The 12,500-nt window shown below is 43.2% G+C and overlaps 1 protein-coding gene and 1 long non-coding RNA gene across 2 annotated transcripts in view; one reads left to right on the top strand and one right to left on the bottom strand.

Annotated features, from left to right (window-relative positions):
* Window positions 1–80, top strand: part of LOC135104118 (uncharacterized) — a 650-nt gene extending 570 nt beyond the window's left edge. Inside the window, exon 2 of the long non-coding RNA XR_010270305.1 lies at window positions 1–80. This exon is cut by the window's left edge and continues 155 nt beyond it. This is a non-coding gene — a long non-coding RNA (uncharacterized LOC135104118).
* Window positions 81–6,707: 6,627 nt separating this feature from the next.
* LOC135104120 (lachesin-like) overlaps window positions 6,708–12,500 on the bottom strand; it is a 342,384-nt gene continuing 336,591 nt past the window's right edge. Inside the window, exons 9-14 of the mRNA XM_064011138.1 lie at window positions 12,086–12,214; window positions 11,414–11,614; window positions 9,934–10,017; window positions 8,405–8,458; window positions 7,868–8,089; window positions 6,708–7,279 (exon numbers count right to left, since the gene is read on the bottom strand). Coding sequence (XP_063867208.1) covers window positions 7,170–7,279; window positions 7,868–8,089; window positions 8,405–8,458; window positions 9,934–10,017; window positions 11,414–11,614; window positions 12,086–12,214 — 800 coding nt within the window. The 3' untranslated portion in view covers window positions 6,708–7,169. The remainder of the gene's footprint in view (window positions 7,280–7,867; window positions 8,090–8,404; window positions 8,459–9,933; window positions 10,018–11,413; window positions 11,615–12,085; window positions 12,215–12,500) is intronic.

Below are 12,500 nucleotides of genomic sequence, written 5' to 3' on the forward strand. Positions count from 1 at the left end.
AATTATTATAGCAAGGGGCGCAAATGCCTCCATCAAAACAGTTCATTATCATCTGTCTGAGTTACAATATCTACGTATACCATGCATGTATTATTTTTTTGCCTTGAGACCTTCAGACCGATTCAGCCTCACTTGACCAACAGCCGGAGTAGAAAATCAATATCCTGAGGCGGTGGTTAAGAAATAGAAGACGCGCGTGGTTACCTATGTGATTTTTGATAAGCCGAGATTAAAATGGCCTGATCACGTATGAGCTCAAGACGTCCAGGACACCATACCGATCATTGTACAACGACTGTCTCTATACCACCTGACTGGCGTTGCTGGAATACTGATTATGCGAAATTAGAGAGAGAGAGAGAGAGAGAGAGAGAGAGAGAGAGAGAGAGAGAGAGCTCGCGTTGAAAACCGTTCCTCCTTTAAAGAATAATAATAAGAAAGAAAAGACAACCAGAAGCGACAGGGAATGTAATTTGTCGCAGTGTGTTTGTAATTTGTATGATGGGCGCTTGGTATGTACTACGCAAGTCGATGTGACGCATTGGCTGTAGGGAAGGCGCGGCAACAACTTACTGATAATTGCAGTGCTACTACACGCAACACTATATAAGATGTGTGACCCTACACTGTTCACATTTACTGTATAACCTTGTTAAGTCGATGGAAGGAGAGAAGAGGATTAATAGGTCGCGTTGTACACACACACACACACACAAACACACACACACACGCACTCTCTCTCTCTCTCTCTCTCTCTCTCTCTCTCTCTCTCTCTCTCTCTCTCTCTCTCTCTCTCTCTCTCTGACACAGATGTTTGGCATTGCTATATTTTCTATCAATTCCACGAACACAAATTCCCATCGATACGCTTAACTCGTGACGTCAAGAAAGCGATAAGATAGCGGCGTGCTGAGGCCTGATTATCACACACACACACACACACACACACGCACACAAACACACACACACACACACACACACACACACAGAGAGAGAGAGAGAGAGAGAGAGAGAGAGAGAGAGAGAGAGAGAGAGAGAGAGAGAGAGAGAGAGAGAGAGAGAGAGAGAATGTCACTGACTCGTAATAAATATATAGACAGAACAAATAAATAATCATAATATGAAATCATAATAACTAAAGCCATAAAACAGTAGTGTTTGTTTTATGGCCCAGCACAAAATTATGACATGCAGCAAAACACAATTATATTCAGAAAAAAAAAAAAAAAATCGAACGGAAAAAAAAAATATCAAAATGAACCTTTATATATGTAGTAGTATACCTAAAAAAATACAATGATATAAAATTAAAAAAAAAGAAGAAATGAACAAAAACAGTTGTAGACGTAGTTATACAATACAGAACGCTAAAATAGAACAAACATGAAAAACACACACATACATAGATTTTTGCCCCCCTCCCACGTCTCTCTCTCTCTCTCTCTCTCTCTCTCTCTCTCTCTCTCTCTCTCTCTCTCTCAAGACAGTAAGTGAATCAGCCACCAAATCTGAAGGAAGCGTCATGTCTGATATCAAAGTTCCCTCGTGAACCACGCCACGTAACCCTGGCGAGTATGCAGCGCTGGCAAACACCTCGCGTGCCTCGTGCCTCATAAAGCATTTTCTGCCTTCTGGTTATCATATTACGTCGAGCAGTTCCAGTCCCTCATTACTTCCCCCTCCCTACCTCCCTGCACCTAGCAAGGCTCGTACTCTGAAACGATTTGCTCTCTCACCACGACTGTTTTCAGAGGCCATAGAGATGATAAGGCGTGTTGCTTCTGCAGCTACATAATTATATCCTTTAGAAAGCAGTCAGGGTGCGGCACAGAAATGTTTCAGAATAAGGCCCAGAATCTGAAACGCTTTGCTCTCTAATCGTGACTATTTTCAAGGACCACAGAGATGCTTGGCCGGGTTCTCAAGAGTGTTTCTCCTGTTGAAAATGAAGAAATCTTACTAATCTGTAACTAGAACCTAAAAAAAAAAAAAAAATCCTTAAAGACCGGTGCCACTTCTTAAACTACTTTGAATGTATTCTGGGTGCGGCGCAGAGGCGTTTCAGAGTAGGGACGAATTTGTGTTGTGCTTGGTTGCGCTGCGATGCTGAGTTTCAAGCTGACAGGTGATGTTCTTTTGTAAAGTAATAGTCGCTATGCAAAGGTCTTCAGATATCCACTCGATCACTGCTGCTGGTGCTGTTCATCCATGCAAGCCTGTATTTTTTAAACGTTGTCTTTTTCATAACAACTTAAGAACGTGAGAAAATGAATGATGCTGGAAATAAATAACTAAGTAGATGAAAAATAGAATAAAAGGAAACAAATAAATAAAAATGACAAATAAAATAAAAAAGTAAGTAAATAAGTGAATAAATAAAATGGATAAATGAATAGATATACAAATAACAAAGTAAAATAAAATAAAACAAACGCCAATATCCTTACACGTGGGAGTCTCAGATTAAAACACACGTTCCTATATCCGCCAATCATCATCATTCATACATTTATCTAATTTTCTAGTAAAAGCTCCCTGTTGCCTAGACACAAACAACCTGCAAGCTACTGAGTCTGTTCCTGTCATCCATCACTCTGTTTGATAACTTATTGCTTCCTGTCTCTTTTCTCTACATACATCTAACTTCAAGAAAGAGAGAGAGAGAGAGAGAGAGAGAGAGAGAGAGAGAGAGAGAGAGAGAGAGAGAGAGAGAGAGAGAGAGAGAGAGAGAGAGAGAGAGAGAGAGAGAGAGAGAAACTGGTTCTTTCATAGTGACTAAGCCGTACGGATGGCAAGTAGGATTCCAATGAATGTTTCCTACTAACAGAATCACGAAACACTATTCAGAATCCAATAACGTCTAATGAGGAGCCTGTTATTTTCTAATGTAAGAGGAGCACTGGCACAGGGCAATATTATATATATATATATATATATATATATATATATATATATATATATATATATATATATATATATATATATATATATATATATATATATATAAAGGCCACTAAGATGCCAATCCCTAGAGAAAAGAAAAAGAGGATCATGCAAAATTGGAGGATAAGCGTCTTGAAACCTTCCCCTTGAAAGTCCAAGTCATAGAAAAGAAGAAATACAAAAGTAGGCAGGGAGTTACAGTTTACCAGAAAGTAGACGCAAAAGACGCACACGGGTTTGAGAATGCGGCTCCCAGTTCACGACACTCCATTAGTAACTTGGCCCCGCTGCACACACACTCACGCCGGGAACAGAACATAAGCCGCCACAACAGCCAGACACGAGGCAATGCATAGACCCGACACAGAGTCTTTTAGTATGCAGAGCCCGGCCAGCGCGTCAGGAATGAAATGAGGAGCACCGCGGCACAACATACCTAACAGTGCATCGGTGGCGTGCGTGCGTGCGTGTGTGTGTGTGTGTGTGTGTGTGTGTGTGTGTGTGTGTGTGTACAGTTAACTGGATGCGTATGTATTGTATGGATGGTTAAGTGTAGTAAGGAATCTGTATGGTTGATTGACGTGTAGTAAGGTAAAAATTAGGGGCTGATTTGTAAATTATCTATCTGTTTATCTATTTTGTATGGTTTATTAGGATGCAGTAAGACAGATTACATAAGAACATATGAAAGTAAGGGAAGCTGCGAGAAGCCATCAGGCCTATACGTGACAGTCCCTTTATGAAGCATACCTATCTATTTCCACCTGTCATCACCATCCATAAGTATGCCTAATCTCAACACTGATTGCTGAGTCCGTCCCATTCATCTACTACTCTGTTTGAGAATCATTTCCTCTCTACCTCTTCTTTTTTTTTTTAATCTAACTTTTTCCAGCTTGAACCCATTATTTCTTGTTCTATCCAGATTACTGATCCTGAGAATTTTGCTTACGTCACCCTTGCTATACCCTCTATATCACTTAAAGATCAGGTCCCCTCTTAATCTACGTCTCTCTAAGGAATGCAAATTAAAAAAAGCTTTAGTCTCCTTTCGTAAGAAATACCAGTCATTCCCTGTATCCTTTTAGTCATCCTCCATGCGAGAGAGAGAGAGAGAGAGAGAGAGAGAGAGAGAGAGAGAGAGAGAGAGAGAGAGAGAGAGAGAGAGAGAGAGAGAGAGAGAGAGAGAGAGATAAGGTTGTGTCAATAAAATATGTATCCATTTATCTTTATTTTTTATGGTAAAGGTGTAGTGAGGCAGACTAGGTTGTGATCAGTGAAATTTCTCTCTCTCTCTCTCTCTCTCTCTCTCTCTCTCTCTCTCTCTCTCTCTCTCTCTCTCTCTCTCTCTCTCTCTCTCTCTCTCTCTCTATATATATATATATATAACTGTACAAGTGACTGCTTCGGTCTTTTTAAGCCAACTGTACTGTGCTGAGTATCTGTTCCTGCCACCTCCACCACCACCACCACGCCCTGCCCCAGCCACACACCCAAGGTCATAGTTAATTTCCTGTCAATATGCCTGCTTTCTTTAAATTTCTTTTCTCTTTTTTCTTTTCCCTGACTCAGAACTATGCAAGGGGAGGAGGCCAAGCTGAGGAGTTTGGGAGTGGGGGCAGGGAGAGGTGAGGGAGAGGTGGACGGGAATGGGGCTGGGTGAAGGGAGTGGGAGGGGTTAGTCATGCATACTGCTGCTGCTGCTGCATCTCCTATCTGCGGAATTAAATATTGAATGGAATTTTTACACACACACACACACACACACACACACACACACACACACACACACACACACACAGAGAGAGAGAGAGAGAGAGAGAGAGAGAGAGAGAGAGAGAGAGAGAGAGAGAGAGAGAGAGAGAGAGAGAGAGAGAGAGAGAGAGAGAGAGAGTGCTGCGCTGGTGGTTGTGTGTGTGTGTGTGTGTGTGTGTGTGTTTTGCTAGTTCTGTGGGTAGAGGGAGGCGTTTATGTGGTCGTCTCGATGGTGTGTGGTACGTTTATGGGCGATGTGCACGAGGTGAGGGATGAGGAGGGGAGGGGTGAGGGAGGAAGGTGAGGTAGGAGGGCTGACGGACGCAAACACTGCTGATAACAAGAACGCTGACCTTAAGTAGAGATACTAGCCAGCGGTGCCTGAGGTCCCTAAGGGCACTGCAACACTCGAGGGTCATTGCAGAAGTGATAGCAGATGGTGAATGGTGCAGTGAATGTGTGGCGAGTAATGAATGATGAATGAGTAATGAATGAAAAATATGTCACATGATATTTTTTTAACTGTCTTACTAAACTCCAGTTCTCTTTCAAACATACACACTCATTTTCTTTTCCGTAATCATATACACTCTCCTTATTTCCTTCACCATAATATACACTCACTCCCTTTCTTCTAGCCATATACACTCCTTCTTCTCTTAATTTTACACGTACCCCTTTCTCTGCCAAATACACACATTTAGTTTCTTCTCCCTAATCATATACACTTCCTTTACCAGATAAATGAACATTCCCTCATTATTCTTTCAGTTTATGTCTCTCTCTCTCTCTCTCTCTCTCTCTCTCTCTCTCTCTCTCTCTCTCTCTCTCTCTCTCTCTCTCACATACACACCCATACACCGTGATGTTATTATTTAGTGGGCGTTCCCTGGACCGCCTCGTCTTGCTCCTCGCGCCGTGTAGCGCCTTGCCCTTTCAAGTGGGGTTGCCGCGCCACCTACACTATTTATTAGCGACATTCAAAGGCTCGCTGATTGGCTCTCGCAGGCCTCAGAATGGCCCCCCGTGATGCTTGTGATTGGCTGGGGCGAGGCGGGGGGCTGTGGCGGGAAGGGGGCTGAGCGGGGAAGGGGGGGGGGCGGTCTTTGTGTTACGTCTCACGCTCGGCCGCTTGACTCCCTTTTTCTCCTGGCGGTGACCTCTGCCCTCCCCAGTGGTCAGGAGGGTCCGGGGTGGGGCGCATCAAAGTACTTCTGTCATCTAGCCCTTTTTCCCTCAGCCATACCCTCCAGGCGCCGCGGTAACCAGCAGAGAGCGGGAGGGAGGTGAGGTGGGAGAGTGACACGACTATGGTGTGATTGAAGTGGTGATAGATCTTTCTCTTCTCTCTAACCACTACACTTCTTCCTTGTTTATCTATACACCCTCCCTTTCTAACACACACCCACACACCCTCTCTTCTCCCTAATCGTAAACAATCCCTTGCTTCCTTTATCTATACAGGAGGGACGGGGCGGGAGGGTGTCACTAGTACGAGTACACTCTGGTCCAAGTGTTGACAAAGTTAGGTTCCTCTCACTTCAACACCTGGTCAGGCTGTAGATGGAGTCTTCAGGTTTGCCTCTCAAGCGGGTGGCGATGTGAGGTCAGACTGCCGTAAAGGGACTGCCATGTGTAGGCCTAATGGCTTCCCTTGAAGGAACGTTTTAGATAGGGACTGCAACGTGTAGGCCTAGCTTCCCTCTTTCCACCTGAGACATCCACATTCAACCAGGCACTAAGGTCTTCCATTTACAAATCTGTGTGTTCATGCAACCACTTCAAGATACAGGCTATAACTAAAACCCTTGTATCCAATGCCTGCACCTTACCACACATTCAGTCTACATTATCATCACTGCTACAACAACAACTACTACTACTGCTACTGTTCCTCCTCCTCCTCCTACTACTACTACTATTACTACTACTATTACTGATACTACTTCTGTTACTACTACTACTACAACTACTGGTGTTAGGGAGTTACAGTATTAAAAAGATATTAGTAAGTTTGAAACAATACCTTTTTATTTACACATAATAATAATATCTGACACAACGACCTTACATGATAAGATATACAAGACTGATACGTAAGTAATATTTACACACACACACACACACACACACACACACACACACACACACACACACACACACACACACACACACACACACACACACACGCGCGCGCGCGCGCGCCCTCAGGGACTGTGTTTATTCCCGTGGGAGAAAAAATTCTTCTACCCGTAAATGTGAAACAGTCCGCGGTGAGGAAGGAAGGAAGGGACAGGTGTTGGAAACTGTCCTCCTCCCTCCTTTTATGTTTTTTTTTGTCCTTTTTTGTTTGTTATTCTTTTTAGCAGTGGTGAACAAGCAACAACAGTGGCGGGGTGGTGGCGGCGGTGGCAGGGGAGTAGTAGTGGTGGTGGTGGTGGTGGTGGTGGGGATTGTGGTGGTGAGAGGCGTTAGAGAAGGTGCTGCTGACGAAGGAGAAGCAGAAGGACGCACGTGCAGACGGCGGGCACGTGCACTGGTGCGGCGAGGGTCCAGCTGTTGCCCTCCGCGCCGCTCACCCCTGCGACACACACACGCACACACACACGAGAGAGAGAGAGAGAGAGAGAGAGAGAGAGAGAGAGAGAGAGAGAGAGAGAGAGAGAGAGAGAGAGAGAGAGAGAAAGGAATATGTTAGTTGGTTAATAATACATAAGTAATTGTTTATTATAATAATTTTAGTTCAATCATCATAGTTACTACTACTACTACTACTACTACTTCTACTACTACTACTACTACTACTACTGCTATTATTATTATTATTATTATTATTATTATTATTAGTAGTAGTAGTAGTAGTAGTAGTAGTAGTAGTAGTAATAGTAGCAACAGCCGTAGTAGTTGTTGTAGTACCATATGTATAATTCTTATCAACTACTACTACTACTATTTCAATTGCTATTTGTATTAATATATGCATAATTTTCATCATTAACCTCCTCTTCCTACTACTACTACTACTACTACTACTACTACTACTACCACCACAACTACTATCACTATCAGCACTGCCACAACAAGGACACTACATACCCGCAGACTGAGACCCTCGACCCACACTACCACTACTCCCACTACCACAACTATGAGCAGTAGCGCCACATACCGGCAGACTGAGTGACCCTAGGGCCGCTGTCTCCCCGGTGGCCTCTGTTAAACTCATGTTCCAGCTCCTTCCTTTCCAGCTCCTGCGACATTCTCCTCTTCTCCTCCCGCCGCCGTTTCTCCTCCTCCTCCTCCTGCAGCCGCCGCGTCGAATCCTCCACGTCCTGGTTCCGCCGCTCCTCCTTCCTGCCCGGCCGCCGTGACCTGTAGCCGAACTCCTCGTCTGTAATGTGAGGTTAGGTTAGTAGTCTTGGTGGGTGATGGTGGTAGTAGTGTTTGATTATTATTATTATTATTATTATTATTATTATTATTATTATTATTATTATTATTATTATCATTATTATTATTATTATTATTATTATTATTATCATTACTATAGAAAGTAAGTCAAGAGTCAGTGCTGATCAAGACACGGCTGGAAAAACTCTTCTGATGTCATTTCTGAAAGTGTAACCCTCCTAAACAATAAATAAATAAATAAAAACTAATGGAGGAGAAGGAGGATGAGGAGGAGGAACAGGAGGAGGAGACTTACCGAGCACTCCTGGGCGGGAGATTTTGGTGGGCGGCGATGTGGGGCGGAAGGTTTCTGCGGAAGGAGACGGAGAATTAACGACTGAGAAATAATAATAATAATAATGATAATAATAATAATAATAATAATAATAATAATAATAATAACAATAATAATAATAATAATAATAATAATAATAAATGAAAAAAGAAAAAAAGAAAAAAGAAAAGAAGAAGCATTCTGGATTAGGTAAAAATCTCCCTTCTTATGGATGAAAAAATAGAAAAGCCACTGTACACACACACACACACACACACACACACACACACACACACACACACAACAGTCACTTACAAAATCCTGCGGAAGTCACTAATACCGACCACCCAAGTTTTAAATATGAAGTAACAACAGGCCGACCATCCAAGCAGCTGTCGCCGTCGCCGCCGCCGCCGCCGTCACCACCAACACCACCTCAGCCTTCCTTGCCTCAACCATACATCAGGAGTCATAAGATGCTTCCATATGCACCCCAGACACGTCTTCCGTCCTTCACTATCAGCTAATGTGACTTTTCTGAGAAGAATTAAATCTATACATTCTATCTTGGAGTGTGCCCTCAAATGTTATCTATTGTTAAACTCACTGACGCGGGAACACCAGTACAACTTTCCCTCTCCTTTCTAATTTATTTTAAAAGCGAGTAGATGCAGCGAGGCAGCTTTCTTAACGAGCATCCAAATAAAGAGAAGCAAGATCAGGTGGGTGTTTAGTAAGAGTTTACCTTCAAATGGTTTTCTCTGGTTGAAATCGAACACGTTTTCTCTCGGTCACCGCTGAAAGGCAGGGATTCTCTTTGAACAAGTTGAACAACATAACGAAGAACTATTTAAATGAGTACCAAAATAAAAAACAGAAGAAAACAAACGATACAATAAAACATCCAGCAAAACGAAAATAATTAACATTCTGTCGATACAAAGACTATAACTCCGCATCTACAGATACATCCTCAAAGCTATGAACTTTGAGGAGACCAATGACGAAAGCTATACGGGTTCTCAGGATTTTTTTTCTCTCTACGGACAATGTAGAAGCCTTATTAAACTAACAGAAGGACCATGCAAACACCCTTAAAAGCCGCACTAACTTCCACTACAGCCTTTCAAAAGCGGTGGTGGAGCCTTCTATCCAAATAATCAGCTAATCAGCCATCCATTCATATAATTATTCATCCATCCATCCATTTCCAACTGACACGCTTCCCTAACACACACACACACACACACACACACACACACACACACACACACATTATTCTGAAGCTCTGCTCCCTCACGACGGCTAGTTTCAAAGGTCACATATATGATTAGCCGGGTTCTCAAGAGTGTTTCTTCTGTTAATTATGCAGAAATCTTGTTAGTCTGTCACTAGATCCATAAAAAAAAAAAATAAAATAAAAACCAGTGTAACTTTAAACTAGAGCCTTTTGTGGATACTTAGTGTAGGTGCGGCGTAGAAGTGTTTCAGAATATGGCCCACTGACTCACTGTTGAGGGTGATGGAGCCGTCCGTCTCAGCAATGGAGTTCTTGGAGATGCACTTGTACATGCCGAAGTCCTCCTCCCGCAGATCTGAGGGAACATAATAAGATAAGAACAGAAGGGAATCTGCAGGATGTCATCAGGCCTACACGTGTCAGTCCCTGTACAAAAACATATCTACCTACTTCTACTTTCATCCTATAGGAAAAAGGTTAATTTAATTTAATTTCTTAGACTACATAACTGCTTTATTTCAGGGACTATATCTGTAATGCAATAGAGAGTCTGTCTAAGGTATTGCAGGAGTGATTACAAAAGATAAAGTGAAAGCTGCAAAGATTCGTCAGGCCTACACACGTCGGTTGCTTTGTACACGTCAGGATATGAGTAATGAATGAGCTTTTCTGTACTATTCCTTTTTCTTCTAGGGAGAGAGGAAACACTGAACATTCTATAACCATTGACACTTATAATAATCTAATTTGAGTAACTCTGGGGATTTCATCAAGCAAAATTATCTGCCTACATCAACTGGAAAACCTTTCTTCAAATGTTCTATAATGTCCTTCGGTTGTTGGTACGTGGGTAAGTGTGGAGGAAACAGCCTCTTTCTCCCTCTCTGCGGCAGCCATACTCACTCCTCCATCTCAGTTCTCACTTCAACCAATCTCTCAAATTGACTTAAATTCTACCTCATTTTAATTTTTCACCTGTTTTTCTTTACAGCCGAGCAATTATAGACATTTACTGCAAGCTTCTAGTGACTCGCAGCCATAGGAATGCGGAGAGAACACACTAGTAAAAGAAAATGTGAGTGAGGTGAGGGGGGACTGCAACACATGACTCGCCCACTGGAATCAGGTCGGGTCGAGATGAAGGAAGCAGAAAAACTATGTAGAGAGGCCATAACATAAAACACACACACACACACACACACATACACACACAAAAAAAAAAAAAAAAAAGGTAAGCTGCCAGAAGCCATCAGGCCTACACGTGACAGCGCATGGATGAAACATATCTACTCATTTCCACCTGTCATCCTCATCCACAAATTTATATAACCTTTTAAAGCCCCCTAATGACTCAGCACTAACAACCTGAGTCTACCTTGGTGTCTTCTGCGCCTTCTTCAGTCACACCCGTAACAAGCACACCTTTCTTCAATACAATAATCATGCGGAGTGACGGCTTTCCTTCCTCAGTCAAACTCATGAAGAACAAACACTTCTTTCAATATTGTGTGAAATGACGCCTTAAGTAAGCCTTCTTCCACTGTCTATGTGAAATGACGCCTTCCTTTCCTCAGTCACACCATAACAAACATTTCATTCGCTACTTTGGTGGAATGGCATCTATCTTCCCTCAGTCACCCCCATAATATACATTTCTTTCCCTGCTTTGGTGAAATGACGTTTTTCTTTCCTCAGTCACACACATATCAACACCTCCTTCCCTACCTATGTGGCCTGACCCGCGCACTCACCCCTGATGGACAGCACCATGTGGATCTTGTAGTGGTCCTCCAGGGTATGGGTGGTGATGCGTGTTGTGTTCATCACCATGGCGTCCCGGTACTCCCAGTAGGTGATGGCCCGTGGGTGCGCCTCCACGAAGCATTCCAGTTGCACGTCAGTCCCCAGCGGCGCCCCCACCAGCTGGTTGGGCACGTGCATCTGCGGCGCGACTGTGGGCACGTGCACGGCAAGGTTTAGTATGGTGGAGGGCGTGCAGGAAGTGTCAGTGTGATGGAGGGCGAGCAAAAAGTGTCATTACATATGGAATACCTTTCTTTAAATTAATACATTAGCTAAACCAATTCTCTCTCTTATTGTGTGTGTGTGTGTGTGTGTGTGTGTGTGTGTGTGTGTGTGTGTCTACCACTCGTATAGTATATCCTCTCATTCACTCCCTCACTCCCCTAGTAGTATACTTACACTACTACTGCTACTACTACTACTACTACTACAAACACTACTACTACTACTACTACTACTACTACTACTACTACTACTACTCTGCTACAACAACATATACAAACAATACTTATACTCACACTACTACTCCTACTACAAGTACTACTACTACTACTACTACTACTACTACTACTACTACTACTACTACTACTACTACTACAACAATAACCACTAGTACTCACACTCCACGTCCAGGGTGATGCGCTTACTGACGGAGGGCGGCACCCCGTTGGAGGCGATGCAGAGGTAGGCGCCCATGTGTGTCCTACTCACCTGCCGCAGCCCCAGCGTGGCCCCATCCAACTGGTGCACTGTAAAGAGGCGGCCCGGTCACGTGGGGGCGATAGAGAGGACACAGGGAGCAGGGATGGGGGTTGGTGGTGGTGGTAAGGTAGGGCAGAGTAGGTTTGTGGTGGTAGTGGTGGTAGTAGTAATAGTAGTAGTAGTAGTAGTCGCACAAAAAGAAGCAAGTGTAGTAACAGTAGTAGTAGCAGCAGCAGCAATAGTAGCAGTAGCAGTATCAGTAGTAGTAGTAGGTTAGGTTAAGTTAGGTTAGGTTAGAAGAAAAAGGAAGTAGTAGTAGTAGTAGTAGTAGTA

The sequence above is a fragment of the Scylla paramamosain genome, chromosome 10, assembly GCF_035594125.1.
Source record: "Scylla paramamosain isolate STU-SP2022 chromosome 10, ASM3559412v1, whole genome shotgun sequence".
NCBI classification, from domain to species: Eukaryota; Metazoa; Arthropoda; class Malacostraca; order Decapoda; family Portunidae; genus Scylla; species Scylla paramamosain.